Source organism: Heterodontus francisci, chromosome 1 (assembly GCF_036365525.1).
Source record: "Heterodontus francisci isolate sHetFra1 chromosome 1, sHetFra1.hap1, whole genome shotgun sequence".
Lineage (NCBI taxonomy): Eukaryota > Metazoa > Chordata > Chondrichthyes > Heterodontiformes > Heterodontidae > Heterodontus > Heterodontus francisci.
The window spans coordinates 26,577,958-26,595,057 of NC_090371.1; the positions used below are offsets into that span (position 1 = coordinate 26,577,958).

Here is a 17,100-nt window from a genome sequence, read left to right on the forward strand (position 1 = left end):
ACCACCGCACAGCCCTTCTGGAGACGCAGTCCCGTCTTCACACTGAGGATAACCACCATCATGTTGTGTGGCACAACAGCTATGCTAAATGGGATAGACTCAGGACAGATCAAGCAGGGAGGCGGTAGCGTAGTGGTATTATCACTGGACTAGTAACCCAGAGACCCAGGGTATTTCTCTGGGGACATGGGTTTGAATCCCACCACAGCAGAAGGTGGAATTTGAATTTAATGAATAAAAAATCTGGAATTAAAAGCGAGTCTAATGATGGCCATGAAACCATTGTCGATTGTTGTAAAAAACCCATCTGGTTCACTAATGTCCTTTAGGGAAGGAAATCTGCTGTCCTGACTTGGTCTGGCCTACATATGACTCCAGACCCACAGCAATGTGGTTAACCCTTACATGCCCTCTGAAATGGCCTAGCAAGCCACTCAGTTGTACCTAACCGCTACGAAGTCAATAAAAAGGAATGAAACCGGACGGACCACCCAGCATCGACCTAGGCACCGGAAACGATAACGGCAAATCCAGATCGCCGTTCCTTCACTGTGGGTATACCTACCCCAAATGGACTACAGCGGTTCAAGAAGGCAGCTCACCACCACCTTCTCAAGGGCAATTAGGGATGGGCAATAAATGCTGGCCTGGCCAGTGTCACCCACATCCCATGAATGAATAAAAAAAAAATCTGGGCATCCATGAGGCGCTGTGGGCCATCAGCAGCAGCAGAATTGTATTCGAACACAACCTGTTATCTCATGGCCCGGCATATCCTCCACTCTACCATTACCATCAAGCTGGGGGACCAACCCTGGTTCATAGAGTCGTACAGCATAGAAACAGGCCCTTCGGCCCACCGCATCCATGCCAACCATAATGCCTATCTATACTAATCCCACCTATCTGCATTAATTCCATATCCCTCTATGCCTTGCTCATTCAATGAAGAGTGCAGGAGGGCATGCCAGGAGCAACACCAGGCATTCCTCAAAATGAGGTGTCAGCCTGGTGAAGCTACAACACTGGACTACTTGCATGCCAAACTGCCTAAGCAGCATGCAACAGGCAGGGCTAAGTGATCCCACAACCAACTGATAGATCTAAGCTCTGCAGTCCTGCCACTTCCAGTCGTGCATGATGGTGAACAATTAAACAACTTACAGGAGGAGGAGGCTCCACAAATATCCCCATCCTCAACAATGGAGGAGCCCAGCAAATCAGTACAAAAGACAAGGCAGAAGCATTTGCATGCATCTTCAGCCAGAAGTGCCGAGTGAATGATCTATCTCAGCCTCCTCCTGAGGTCCCAGCATCACAGATATCAGCTTTCAGACAATTTGATTCATTCCACTTGACTTCATGAAATGGCTGAAGGCACTGGATACTGCAAAGGCTATGGGTGCTGCCAACATCCGGCTGCAGTACTAAAGACTTGTGCTCCAAAACTAGCCATGCCCTTAGCCAAGCTGTTCCAATACAGTTACAACATTGGCATCTACCAGACAATGTGAAAAATTGCCCACTTGTGTCCTATCCACAAAAAATAGAGGTATTGAGTGCAAAAGCAGGGTAGTTATGCTGAAACTTTATTACATCCTGGTTAGGCCACAACTGAAGTACTGCGTCCAGTTTTAGTAACCATGCTTTAGGAAGGATGTCAGGGTCCTCGAGAGGGTGCAGAGGAGATTTACCAGAATGGTTCCAGGGATGAGGGATTTTAGCTACATGGTTAAGTTGGAGAAGTTGGGGTTGTTCTCCTTGGAGCAAAGATGAGACATTTGAGGTATACAAGATTATGACAGATTAAATAGGGTAGACAAAGAAAAGCTATTCCCATTAGCGGATGGTGCCAGGACTAGGGGACACAGATTTAAGGTTCTGGGTAAGAGACACGGGCGGTGGGGAGCAGGGGGGGGGTTGAGGGGGGCGGGGGGGGTGAATGGAGGGAGAACTTTTTTATGTAGCGAATGGTAGTGACCAGGGACACACTGCCGACAAAGGAAGCAGAGACAATGAATGATGATGAAGGAAATTGGATGGGCGTTTGAGGGAAATAAACTTGAAGGGCTACGGGGACAAAGCGAGTAAATGGGACTGACTGGATTGCTCCACGGAGAGGCAGCAAGGGCTTGATATGCTGAATGGCCTCCTTCTGGGCTATAAAAAGGAAGAAACTTAACTGGAGCAGCCATATAAATAGAAGATCAGAGGCTAGGTGTGCTGTGGTAATTAACTCACGTCCTAATTCTCCAGTGCCTGTCCACCATCTACAAAGCATAGGTTAGAAGTATGATGTAATACTCTCCACTTGCCTGGATGGGTGCAGCTCCAACAACACTCAAGAAGCTCAACAACATCCAGGACAAAGCAGCCCGCTTGATTGGCATCCCATCCAGCACCTTCAACGTTCACTCCCTCCACCTCCGATGCCCAGTGGCAGCAGTGTGTACCATATACAAGATGCACTGCAGCAATGCACCAAGGCTGCTTAGACAGCACGTTCCAAACCCGTGACCTCTGGCAGCAGACACATGGGAACACCACCACCTGCAGGTTCCCCTCCAAGTCACACATCATCCTGACTTGGAACTATCTCACCATTCCTTCACTGTTGCTGGGTCAAAATCCTAGAACTCCCTTCCTAACAGCACTGTGGGTGTATCTACACCACATAAACTGCAGGGGTTCAAGTAACTGGCTCACCACCACCATCCCAAGGGCAACTAGGAATGGGCAATAAATGCTAGCCTAGCCAGCGATGCCCACATCCTCCTAACGAATAAAAAAAGTGCTTTAAAGGCATTATAGAGTATTTCACTTTGGCTATTCCTGCTTGAACCCACCACTCCTCACTTTCTTGGCCTGTGACATTGCCGTACTGAGGAAGTGCTACACTGACAGAGGTGCCTCTTTCAGATGAGACATTAAACCAAGGCCCCATCTACCTGCTCAGGTGGATGAAAAAGATCTCATGGCACTACTTAGAAGAGCAGGGGAGTTCTCCCTGGTGTCCTGGCCAATATTTACACCTCAATAAATGTCACAAAACAGTTTATCTGGTCATTATCACATTGCTGTTTGTGGGAGTTTGCGGTGCGTGAGTTGGCTGCCATGTTCCTTACAGCAGTGGCTACACTTTATAATTACTTCAGTGGCTGTAAAGCGCCTTAAGACATCCGACCATCATGAAAAGTGCTATATAAATGCAAGTATTTCTTTGCTCTCCCTCCCTGCAATGTCACACCATCCTGACTTGGAACTATATCGCTGTTCCTTCACTGTCACTGGGTCAAAATCCTGGCACTCCTTTCCTAACAGCACTGTGGGGTGTACCTACACCCCAAGAACTGCAGCAGTTCAAGAAGGCAGCTCACGACCACCTTCTCAAGGGCAGTTAGGGATCCTAGCCAGCGACGCCCACACCCATGAATTAATTTTTAAAAAGACTGTCTCCAAAACCTTCCTCACATAGTGAGGTCTTAGGCTCACGTAATTTTTTTCGTCATGCTCGGGAGGTGAGTGTTGCTGGCAAGGCTGGCATTTATTGCCCATCCTAGATGCCCTTGAGAAGGTAGTGATGGGCCTTTTCCTTGAACTGCAACAGTTTGCGTGGTGATCTGTGCAGTTCTATTCTTGTTAGTCTCCATATTGGTTTGGTACAGCTGAGTGACTTGCTAGGCCATTCTAGAGGGAGCTCAGCTGTCACATATGGGTAAGGTCGGCAGGTTTCCTTTCCTAAGGGAGATCACTGAACCAGTTAGGTTTTCAAACAATCCATCAGTTTTGTGCTCACTTTTACTGATACCAGCTTTTTAATTTCCAAATTAAACGGAATTCAAATTCTCAAACTGCCACTGTGGAATTTAACTCACAATTATTAATCCAAGCCTCTGCCTTATTAATAAGTCATAGAGTCAGAACGGCAGAAAAAAAAAAAGAGGCCATTCGGCCCATTGAGTCTATGGCAGAGAATTCCATTCAGTCCCATTCCCCAGCTCGTCCCCGCAGCCCTGTAAGTTTATTTCCCTCAAGTGCCCATCAAATTTCCTTTTTAAAATCATTCATCATCTCCATTTCCACCACCCTCATAGGCAGTCAGTTCCAGGCCATTACCTTGTGTAAAAAAAGCTCCCCCTCACATCCCTCCTGCGTCTCTTACCCAAAACCTTAAATCTGTGTCCCCAAGTCCTTGTACCATCAGCTAATGGGAACAGCTTTTCTTCATCTACCCTATCTAAATCTGTCAGAATCTTAAACACATATCAAATCTCCCCTCAAACTCCTTTGCTCCGAGGAGAACAACTCCAGCTTCTCCAACCTAACCTGCTAGCTAAAATCCCTCATCCCTGGAACCATTCTGGTAAATCTCCTCTGCATCCTGTCAAGGACCCTCGCATCCTTCGTAAAATGTAGTGTCCAGAACTGGACGGACTACTCCAGCTGTGGCCTAACCAGAGATTTATAAGCATAACCTCTCTGCTTTTGTACTCAACACCTCTATTTATGAAGCCCAAAATCTCACTTGCTTCGCTAACCAATCTCTCAATATGTCCTGTCACCTTTAATGATCTATGCACATGAACCCCCAGGTCCCTCTGTCCCTGTACACTCTTCAGAACTGTACCATTAAAACTATATTTATGCCAAAATGCATCATCTCACACTTCTCTGTATTAAATTCTATCTGCCACTTGTCTGCCCATTCTGCCAGCCTATCTATGTCCTGTTGCAGTCCATTGGTATCATCCTGACTGTCTGCCACAACTCCTAGTTTGGTATCATCGTCAAATTTTGAAATTTTACTCTGTATTCCAATATCCAGGTCATTTATATGTATCATAAAAGCAGTGATCCTGAAACTAGGGGAACATCAATGTCTACATCCACAAGTCTGATAAATAACCATTTACTATGACTGGAAAATGGGATTGGAATAGATAAGTGCTTGATGGCCGGCACAGATACGATGGGCCGAAGGTCCTGTTTCTGTGCTGTATAACTCTATGACCCTATGACTGTCATTAAGCCAATTGTTTATCCAAGCTGTCAGTGACCCTTCTATTCCATGAGCATCAATTTTGCTAACCAACCTTTTATGTACTACTTTGTCAAAGACCTTCCTAAAATCCATACAGACAACATCCACTGCATTCCCTTCAGTCTTCTGTTACTTCATCAAATAAAGAAATGCCGCAACAACCACGACACTACCCCTCCCCACTCTGTTGGAATCGGCTCCCGCAGATCTGTTTGTCCGAGTAAACCTCTATGAAAACCTCTACGTCTTGCAGTAACCGTTCATTAAAGTGCCCTCCTGCGCTGTCATTCATACAAACATTAAATTGTAGATATTGACATTATCTACTTCAATTTCAATTAAACTATTCTGTTTCTCCCTCTATTTTGTTCCGAAATTACCATTCTAATCAAATTCTCATTATAGAAGCACAGTTCTCACCGTTCCCAACTCACTCCACTTGAACTGGTGCCCTCTCAATGTTTTTTTTAATTCATTCATAGGATGTGGATGTCGCTGGCAAGGCCAGCATTTATTGGCTATCCCGAATTACCCTTTGCAGGTGGTGGTGAGCTGCCTTTTTGAATGGTTGATGTCCATGTGGTGTAGGCACACCCACAGTGCTGTTAGGAAGGGAGTTCCAGGATTTTGACCCAGTGACAGTGAAGGAACGGCAATATAGTTCCAAGTCAGGATGGTGTATGGCTTGGAGGGGAACTTGCAAGTGATGGTATTCCCATGCATCTGCTGTCCTTGTCCTTCTAGTTGGTAGAGGTCACGGGTTTGGAAGGTGCTGTCTGAGGAGCCTTGGTGCATTGCTGCAGTGCATCTTGTAGATGGTACACACTGCTGCCACTGTGCGTCGGTGATGGAGGGAGTGAATGTTTGTGGATGTGGTGCCAATCAAGCAGGCAGCTTTGTCCTGGATGGCGTCGAGCTTCTTGAGTGTTGTTGGAGCTGCACCCATCCAGGCAAGTGGAGAGTATTCCATCACACTCCTGACTTGTGCCTTGTAGATGGTGGACAGGCTTAGGGGAGTCAGGAAGTGAGTTACTCGCCGCAGGATTGCCAGCCCCTGACCTGCTCTTGTAGCCGTGGTATTTATATGGATACTCCAGTTCAATTTCTGGTTAATGGTAACCCCTAGGATGTTGATAGTGGAGGATTCAGCAATGGTAATGCCACTGAATGTCAAGGGGAGATGGTTAGATTCTCTCTTGTTGGAGATGGTCTTGCTGCATTTCTACATGGACTGCTTCAGTATCTGTGGAGTCATCAATGGTGCTGAACCTTGTGCAATCATCAGCGAACATCCCCACTTCTAACCATATAATTGAAGGAAGGTCCTTGATGAAGCAGCTGAAGATGGTTGGGCCTGGGACACTACCCTGAGGAACTCCTGCAGTGATATCCTGGAGCGAAGATTATTGACCTCCAACAACCACAACCTTTGCGCTAGGTATGACTCCAACCAGTGGTGAGTTTTATCCGATTCCCATTGACTCCAGTTTTGCTAGGGCTTCTTGATGCCATACTCGGTCAAATGCTGCCTTGATGTCAAGGGCAGTCACTCTCACCTTGAGTTCAGCTCTTTGGTTCATGTTTGAACCAAGGCTGTAATGAGGTCTGGAGCTGAATGGCCTTGGTGGAACCCAAACTGAGCGTCAGTGAGTAGGTTGCTGCTAAGCAAGTATCGCTTGATAGCACTGTCGATGACAACTTCCATCACTTTACTGATGATCGAGAATAGACTGATGGGGCGGTAATTGGCCGGGTTGGACTTGTCCTGTTTTTTGTGTACACATTGCCAGGTAGATGCCAGTGTTGTAGCTGTAGTGGAACAGCTTGGCTAGGGTGTGGCAAGTTCTGGAGCACAGGTCTTCAGTACTATTGTCAGAATGTTGTCAGGGCTCATAACCCTTGCAGTATCCAGTGCCTTCAGTCAATTCCATTTATCACGCAGAGTGAATCGAATTGTCTGAAGACTGGCATCAGTGATGCTGGGCCTTCAGGAGGAGGCCGTAATGGATCATCAACTCGGCACTTCTGGCTGGAGATTGTTGCAAATGCTTCAGCCTTATCTTTTGCACTGATGTGCTGGGCTCCCCCATCATTGAGGATGGGGATATTTGTGGAGCCACCCCCTCCAATTAGTTGTTTAATTGTTCACGACGATTCATAACTGGATGTGGTAGGACTGCAAAGCTTAGATCCAATCCATTGGTTATGGGATCACTTAGCTCTGTCTATTGCATGCTGTGTACGCTATTTGGCATGCAAGTAGTCTTGGGTTGTAGCTTCACCAGGTTGGCACTTCACTTTGAGGTATGCCTGGTGCTGCTCCTGCTACTGCCTCTTTTTCATACTCTTACCAAATTAAGTCACAAACCAGAATCAGCTGCTTATTCAGCCCAACACAATAGACTAATAATCACCACATCAGTGATCTATTACTGTTAATTCCCTAAAATCGCACAAATATAAAGTTCAGTTTGAGAGGGAATAAAATTCATATTTTCCCTAACTACATACCCATCATTCACTCCTAAATTCCCACTCTTAAAAAAAAAAATTACTTGCATTTATATAGCACCTTTCACTGCCTCAGGACATCACAAATTGATTCACAGCCAATTAAATATTTTTGAAGTGCTGTCATTGTCATAATGTAGAAAATGCAGCAGCCAATATGCGCACAGCAAGCTCCCACAAACAGCAACATGATAAGGACCATGTCATCCGTGTTGGATGAGGGATAAGTATTGGCCAGAACACCAGGGAAAACTGCCCTGCTCTTCTGCGGAACAGCACCAAAGAGGGCCCACCGGTCTCAGTTCAACATCTCATCCACAAAACGAAACCTCTAACAGCATAGCACTCCCTCAGCACTGCACTGAAGTTTCTTGTCTCTTGAAATGGGACTAGTCAAATTCCCAATATGGAAGTACTGTGCTCACTGTTTCCACTTCACTCCCTGGGAGCTTTTCACTCCTACAGCTGTGCTTTTGTTATTTCCTCTTTTTTTAATGTTCAGTCTTTGCTTTTATCGTTTACTAGTTTGTCTGAAACACTCAGTGAAATATTGCAGTCTTCGTCCCAATTACCTCAATTCTTTTAAAAGCAAAATACTGCGGATGCTGGAAATCTGAAATAAAAACAAGAAATGCTGGAAACACTCAGCAGGTCTGGCAGCATCTGTGGAGAGAGAAGCAGAGTTAACGTTTCAGGTCAGTGACCCTCCTTCAGAACCCCGAGCTCTGAAGAAGGGTCACTGACCTGAAACGTTAACTCTGCTTCTCTCTCCACAGATGCTGCCAGACCTGCTGAGTGTTTTCAGCATTTCTTGTTTTTACCTCAATTCTTTTAGCAGTTTAGTTGCTGTACTGTACCTCTGCCAGCAGATGGCCATGTTGCACAGAACTACAGCAATACTCTGCCCCCTTAAAAAGCAACACAAAAAATTCAACTTTGCTTACTTAAAATATAATCTATGTTACTACGTAACTACATGGCATTGCATTAACCCTTCACTCCAAAAACCTGCAAAGAGACTGGCGTAGTAAGGCTAGATTTCTTTTATTCTTTCATGGGATGTGAGCTTCGCTGGCAAGGCCAGCATTTGTTGCCCATCCCTAGTTACCATTGATTAAAGGCCTGCTCAGGTATGCAATTGAAACCCGACCTCGGCCCGACCCGACCACGTCCAACCCGAACCCAACCCGGGCTTAAGTCCTTTGATTTTTTGCCCGCGCCCGCGCCCGACCTGACCGGAATGAAGTTAATTATATTAAAGAGGTTGTGCTGTATCTTGGATCCTCTATTCCAGCAGAATCGTGCAGATGGAGTTCGAAATCGGAGCTTGATCTCATCACCAACAGCAGATCTGCAGCACTGTTTGATTGAAGGCTTCTGGTTGATCAGCTTACTTCCCATTCCCCCACCCTGAGCAAAAGGCAGCACTGTGTCCGATCCGACTCGACCCGACCAGAGCCCAAATGCCAGACCTCAGGCTTACCTTTTTTGTTGGCAACTTTATACGCCCCTTCCTTTGATCTAATATAATCTTTGATTTCTTTTGTTAGCCATGGTTGGAACACTTTCCTTGCTGAGTTTTTGTGCATTCAAGGAATGTATATTTGTTGTAAACTATGTATTAGTTCTTTAAATGTTAGTCATTGCCTGTCTACCGTCATACCTTTTAACATAGTTTCCCAATCCACCATAACCAATTTGCCCTTCATACCTTCATAGTTTCCTTCGCTTAGATTTAAGACCCTAGTTTCTGATTGAACTACATCACTTTCAAACTTAATGTAAAATTCTATTATGGTCGCTCATTCCTAAAGGCTTCTTTACAAGATTATTAATTAGCCCTTTTTTATTGCACAATACTAGATCTGAAATAGCCTGTTCCCTAGTTGATTCCTCACTGTACTGCTCTAGAAAACCACCTTGCTTACATTCCAAGAACTCATCCTCTACAACATTAGTACTAACTAGGTTTACCCAGTTGAGATGTAGAGGGCGGCGCAGTGGTTAGCACCGCAGCCTTACAGCTCCAGCGACCTGGGTTCAATTCTGGGTAATGCCTGTGTGGAGTTTCCAAGTTCTCCCTGCGACCGCGTGGGTTTCCTCCGGGTGCTCCGGTTTCCTCCCACAGCCAAAGACTTGCAGGTTGATAAGTAAATTGGCCATTATAAATTGCCCCTAGTATAGGTAGGTGGTAGGGGAATTGAGGGGATGTGGTAGGGATATGGGATTAGTGTAGGATTAGTATAAATGGGTGGTTGATGGCCGGCACAGACTACAGTGGGCCGAAGGGCCTGTTTCAGTGCTGTATCTCTAAATAAAATAAAAATTGAAATCCTCCATGATTACTATACTACCTTTGTTACACACACTTCTGATTTCTACTGTGATTTACATTACCACTGCTGTTTGGTGGCCTATAAACAATTGCCTCCAATGTTTTCTGCCCCTTGCTGGTTCTTAGTTCCAGCCAAACTGATTCTGCATCTTGATCTTTAGAACTAAGGTCATCTCTCACTACAGCACTAACGCGCTCTTTAATGAACAGAGCTACCCCACCACCTTTTCCCAGCGTCCTGTCCTTCCTGAATGTCACGTACCCTTGGATATTCAGGTCCCAGCTTTGATTTCCTTGTAGCCACATTTCTGTAATGGTTATCAGGTCATACATATGAATTTCTATTTGAGCTGACAATCATCTGTTTGATTGCAAATGCTGCAGGCATTCAAATACAAAGTCCTTAATTCAGTTTTTTTTTACTGTTTTTGTAGCCTTTGGCCCTATCTGCTGACATTCATAAGTTTACAATCACTGTCCCTTCCTGCCATACTCTATCATTACCTTTATTGCTACCTTGATCAATTGCTTTGTCATTTCTCTTTAATTCACTCAATCTGCCCCCCCCCCCCCCCCCCATTTAGTTTAAAGCCCCCTCTACATCCCCAGTTATGCGACTCGCTAGAATACTGGTCCCAGCATGGTTCAGGTGAAGTCCGTCCCAACAGTACAACTCCCACTTTCCAAAGTTTTGGTGCCAGTGTCCCACAAATCAGAATCCACTTCTCCCACACCAGTCTTTGAGCCACGCATTCATCACTCTAATCTTATTTACCCTATGCCAATTTGCATGTGGCTCAGGTAATAGTCCAGAGATTACCACCTTTGAGGTTCTGCCTTTTTAGTGTCTAGCTCCTCAAATTCCCTATGCAGAACCTCTATCCTAATCTTACCTATGTCATTGGTACCTACATGGACCACAACAACTGGATCCTCCCCCTCCCATTGCAAGTTCCTGTCCAGTCCTGAGCAGATATCCCTAAACCTGATTCCAGATAGGCAACAGAGTCTTCTGGATTCCTGCTCTCGGCTGCAGAGAACAGTGTTTATACCCCTAACTATACCATTCCTTTCTACCACTACATTCCTTTTAACTGCCCCACTTGAATGGTTTCCTGTACCATGGTCATTCTGCTCATCCACATTACAGCCCTGACTCTTTTCCATACAATGTGCAAGAACTTCAAACTTGTTGCTCAATTACAAGGGCTTCTCCACTCCCATTTTCTCGATCTCCTTACCTGCCTGCCTCATAGTCACATTTTCCTATTGCTGACCACTGACCAAATCAGATGACCCTATCCTAAGGGGTGTGAGTGCCTTCTGGAACAAAGCGTCCCGGTAACTTTCCCCGTCCCTGATGCATTGCAATGTTTGCAGCTTGACCTCCATCTCATTAACTCTATGCCGAAGCTCCTCAAGCCGCAGACATTGACTACAGATTTGGTTGCCATGGATTGCAGTGGCATCCAGGAGCTCCCACATGCTTCAGCTGTGACACATCATCTGTTCTGCCATCTTTATTGTGTTAACTGAATTTATTTCTCTTAATAAATTCACAGTTCCCCTCTTCACCAATCTCACTCACTCACCAAACTCATGGCTTCACACACTGTGCACTCACTCAGCACTCATAGACCCTGTATTTATACTCTCTGAGAAACAATGAGTCCTGGCAGAGCTCAGAAACCAGTTTAAGCTAGCTACCTAATTAACTAGCTACAGCTGCTCTCGAAGAGTTTATATATCCCTGCTTGGGACTGGAAGAAACTCATTTGCCCCTTAACTTAAAACAGTAATAGGAAGAGAGGTGGACAGGTTTAAGGAGAGCTTAGGGCATTGGCAGCTGATGGCACAACTACCAATAATGGAGCAATTAATATCAGGAGTGCTCAAGACACCAGAATTAAATGAGCGCAAATATCTGGGAGGTTGTAGGGCTGTAAGAGATTAGAGATAGGAATGGACAGGCCATGGAGGGATTTAAAAATAAGGATCAGATTTTAAAATTTAGGTGCTGTTTAATCGGGAGCCAGTGTAGGTCAGCGAGCACAGGGATGATGGGTGAACAGGATTTGACATGAGCTAGGACACGGGCAGCAGCGTTTTGGGTGAGCTCAAGTTTCTCAATAGGATACAAGCCAAGTTTCTGTCACTGGTTCCCAATTTAAACCTCTAGGCCTATTGACACAGCAAAAAAAAAGGAAAAAGCAAGGCTTTTTCCAGGGGTATTCTTGGTGTTCCAATGTGTTAATGGACCTTCTGGTGGGGTGCTGAGAACGGGAGGTCCTTGAAGTCAGTATTTGGGGTCCACCGTGAGTTTTAAAACCATTCGTAGTTGCAAACAGGAATCAAATTACCTTTTTTGGAGCAGGGGATGAGCTTTAAAGAGATACAATCCATCATGGCTTCAATCAAAAACTGCAGTAAAGGCTGTGAAGCAGCTGAAGACAGATTCAGGAGAGTCAGTAATAGTAAGCTGCTTGATGATATAATAATTATGGAACTGGACATGTGATTATATACACAGTATCAGACCACAGCATCATAACCATATATCTTTACTCCCCAATATTGTGCAGTGTTTGCTCTTTAACCATTTGAAGCTTCAATCTTCATTGGTAAAAAAAAACCTCCATCACCAGTTAAATAATTTGTAAAGCTTTCCATGTTTTTATTACATTGATTGTCACGACTTTACACAATTGAAGACACATGTTTCTAACACTTTTACCTGTTACCAATCCGGACAGAGCACACCCACCGGCTAATTAGCTCTCAGAGCTCCGAGGCTGCTTTGTGCTGACCATGAAATAGGCACAAGAGATCACACTGCTTCCAGTATTACCTTCCCTCCCAACTGCTCCTCCCCCAAGGTCAGGAAACTTTGTCCTTCACTGTTCCAAGGCCTCAGCAGTTGATTACCATAATACTCCGATTATAAACACCCCTCTTTTGTCCAGTATTGAGCAACTGGGTAAAGGAAGCACCTGGTCTCGCCTTAAAAGCCTGGGATGTTCTTACTATGAGTCTCAAATCCAATACAACCCAGTTTGCAAGTCCTGGCAATTTGACAAATAAATCCTAAGGCATCTCAGCCCTATCTGTTCTTGTTTAGGTCAAAGGTTTGTCCTGCCTTATTTTTAATGGAGTTACTGTTTAGAAATGGATGTTCCTCACTTTGGGGAAAACCTTAGACCTGAAAGCTGTTAGTATATGCTGCTTGACATGTGAAAAATGAATAGGAACACGGATTTAAACTTTGTACCTGGCCATTAGGGCTTCACAGATGCTGACTGCCCAGCCTACAAAAGGCAAAAAAGCATGAGCCACCCTTGCATCTAAACTTCTCAGCACAGTCCCACCAATACCGAGTCAGTTGTGCGTAGTCACGGTACAGTTTGGACCACACAAATTTGTTTGCAGAAAGAATTTTTTTTTTGCTGTTTGAGGTTCCCAATCACTACACTGATCGTGATTAAAAAACACAGGGGTGTCGATCTAGCTTGGATCTGATGCACTTCCCCACCCCATCCCACCAACCACCTCAGCTCAATACTGCCCGACTGAAAGAACAACCATTTGTATGGCCTACATGCTAGCAAAGGCCAAAACGTTCAGTAGGATGGGATAGCAAATTGGAGAGAGAAAAATGGCTTGCAGGAAAGTGAAAGCATTGGACAGACAACAGCAGCTGGCATCACTTGAAGACTGAAGCATTCAGTTCTTTCTCCAGGCTCTGAATAAAGCAACAATTGATAAACATCAGTTGCCCATGTGGCAAAAACGTATTCAGGATCACTTCAATCCTATCCGTCTTCAGTACAACATCGTTGCCTTGAATCAGCAGTTTCAAATGCTCTGTGAGGTACTTCACCATCAATCTCAGGGTGTTTTCCGCCAACATTAGGTTCTCGTAGGGGTCACAGATCAGGGCAAAGCCCAGGGAAAGGACGGCCATCCACACCACTGTCGTTTCCTCTGTGAAAATATCGCCGGCGGGGAGGCGGAATACGCCCAGATCAGAGTCCTGTGGGCCAGCAACTTCCTCGGTTATCATAGACCCAAAGTCAGGCAGGGGTTTGTCTGCAGCCTGTCGGGCCAGAATGCAAGAGGACTTCACTTGCCTGGAAAAGCAAACACAACTCTCACTAATTCTGTTATGTTGTCCCGATTGTGTTTTTGTAGCACCATCATTTATAGATAAAAAAAGACTTGCATTTATATAGTGCCTTTCACAACCTCAGAACCTCCCGAAGAACTTTACAGCCAACGATGTAATTATTGAATATAGTCACTGTTCTAATGTAGGAATCGCAGCAGCCACTTTGCACAGAACAAGCTTCCACAAACACCAATGTGAAACTGATCATATAATCTGTTTTATTTTGTGAAATTGAAGGATAAATATTGGCCAATACTCCCTTGCTCTTCTTCGAATAATGCTATGGGATCTTTTACATCCACCTGAGAAGGTAGACGAGACCTCAGTTTCACAGTTCCAATAATATTCATTATAAGCACTCCCACAGCTACCTCAAATACACTTCCTCATGCCTTGTTTCCTGTCAGGATTCCATTCTCCCAATGTCTCTGTCTCCAATGCATCTGCTCTGATGCAATCTTCCACAACAGCACTTCTGATATTATGAGTTCCTTTTTCCTCAACCAAGGATTCTCCCCCCCACCCCCCACCCCACCACAAACTGTAGTTGGCAGGGCCCTCAATCGTGTTCGACCCATTTCCCGCACTTCTGCCCTCACCCCTTCCCCTCCCTCCCAGAACCACCCCACCAGCCTACACCTCCAAAGGATCATCTTCTGCCATTTCCGCCATCTCCAGCATGATGCCACCACCAAACACATCTTCCCCTCCCCTCCAGGCAGCATTCCGAAGGGATCACTCCCTCCGCGACACCTTGATCCACTCCTCCATTACCCCCGGCACCTTATCCCCTTACCAAGCAATCACAGGAGGTGTAACACCTGCCCTTTTACCTCCTCACTATCCAAGGCCCCCAAAAACTCCTTTCAGGTGAAGCAGTGATTTACTCGTACTTCTTTCAATTTAGTATACTGTACTCACTGCTCACAATGTTGTCTCCTCTACACTGGGGAGACCAAACGCAGATTGGGCTACCACTTTGCGGAACACCTCCGCTCAGTCCAAAAACAGGACCCCGAGCTTCCAGTCGCTTGCCATTGCAACACACCCCCCACTGGCCACATCTCTGTCCTGGGCCTGCTGCAGTGAACATTAACTTAAGCTCAAGGAACAGGACCTCATTTTCCGATTGGACATGCTACAGCATAGCTGACTGAACATTGAGTTTAATACTTTCAGAGCATGACTGGCCCTTTTTTATTTTATTTCATAGTTTTTTAACCATGTGCCTGCCTACTGTTTTCTTCATGTTTGTGCTTTTGGCTAGGACTGTTCATTATTCTATTAACACACTCTCTGCACTCTTTCACCACATCATTAGCACACTCTCTGCTTCTGACCCAAGACCTCACTAATCTCTCTGACCCTCTGTCCTATCACACACAACTTCCCTTTTGTTTTCTTCATCCCCCCCCCCCCCCAACTTGTTTAAAACCTATCACATTTCTAACCTTTGCTAGTTCTGGTGAAAAGTCACTGACCTGAAACATTAACTCTGCTTCTCTCTCCACAGATGCTGCCAGATCTGCTGGTATATTTCCAGCACTTGCTGTTTTTATCTCAGTTTCACATCTCATCTGAAAGATGGCACCATCAGTATTGCACTGGAGTCCAGCCTTGATTTGTGGTTCAAGTTTCTGGATTGGGTCTTGAACTCACAAACTTCTAACTGTCGCTGGGTCAAAATCCTGGAACTCCCTTCCTAACAGTACTGTGCGTATACCTACCCCAAATGGACTGCAGCGGTTCAAGAAGGCAGCTCACCACCACCTTCTCAAGGGCAATTAGGGATGGCCTGGCCAGTGACACCTATATCCTATGAATGAATAAAAAACCTCAGGCCAGAGTGCTAGCACGCCATGGCTGACAGGTGTACTCTTACACCCAACAAGAACTGGTCACCTTTTTACAGCTTGACTGTATAGCCCAAAAAGGCCAATCAATGTTCCACATTTCAGCGCTGCGGCCATGGTCTTCCTGCCCTGCCATCTCCCTCCCTCATCTTCCCTTCCCCTCCACTACCTGGCCACGGCCGCCAGCTGCTCCTTGCCCCCGAGCCTCTGCCGTTGATGGCGGAGTTCGGCCGCGGCGGAGCTTTCTCTTTCCCCTTCGCCATCCTCCGAGTCCTGCAGCCGCTCGGCCGCGAAGAGCCGGGAGTAAATCAGGCGGCTCAGCTCGCCCGGGCCCAGGGACAGCAACACGAAACCCCGCACCATGACGACGGCGGCGGCGGGGTGACGCGCGAAGCACGCTGGGAGGTGTAGTTCTCCCCGCCCCCTTAAACGGACTACATTACCCAGAGTTCCGCGGGGGGAGCGGGCATTCTCGTACCTATGGCGACAGGAGACTGACAAGAGCTCCCCCTGTGGTAGCCCAGGGCACAGGCAGGCTGCAAGCAAAGGGTGGGAGAGTCACCAATGGGTAGTGCAGCTAATAGGACAGTTCATTTTCCCGATAGCCTAAGGTCCAGAATACAGGTTTGAAAAATAAGAGAGCAGGAAATGTAAATCATAGAAGGAACTATTTCTTCCAGTACAACAACTGGGCGGCACAGTGGCTAGCACAGCTCCAGCAACCTGGGTACTGCCTGTGTGGAGTTTGCAAGTTCTCCCTGTGTCTGCGTGGGTTTCCTCCGGGCGCTCCGGTTTCCTCCTACATGCCAAAGACTTGCAGGTTGATAGCTTAATTGGCCATTATAAATTGCCCCAAGTATAGGTAGGTGGTAGGGAAATATAGGGACAGGTGGGGATGTGGCAGGAATATGGAATTAGTGTAGGATTAGTATAAATGGGTGGTTGATGGTCGGTACAGACTCGGTGGGCCAAAGGGCCTGTTTCGGTGCTGTATCTCTAAACTAAACTAAACTTATATTTATATAACTCCTTTAACGTAACAAAATGTACTTTCCAGGAACATTATAAAACAAAGTATGACACCGAGCCGCAAAGGGAGATATTAGGTCAGGTGACCAAAAGCTTGGTTTTAAAGAGTGTCTTAAACAACAAAAGCGAGGTGGAGAGGCAGAAAGGTGTAGGGAGGGTATTCCAG

The 17,100-nt window shown here is 45.9% G+C and overlaps 1 protein-coding gene across 1 annotated transcript; it reads right to left on the reverse strand.

Moving 5' to 3' along the window:
• Positions 1–12,537: 12,537 nt before the first annotated feature.
• ap5s1 (adaptor related protein complex 5 subunit sigma 1) lies at positions 12,538–16,301 on the reverse strand. The gene is made up of 2 exons (XM_068042256.1): positions 16,075–16,301; positions 12,538–14,014 (listed from the first exon to the last, which is right to left on the reverse strand). The coding sequence occupies exons 1-2, from the start codon at positions 16,266–16,268 to the stop codon at positions 13,588–13,590; spliced, it is 621 nt and encodes a 206-aa protein (XP_067898357.1). The 5' UTR covers positions 16,269–16,301; the 3' UTR covers positions 12,538–13,587.
• Between the last annotated feature and the right edge of the window lie 799 nt (positions 16,302–17,100).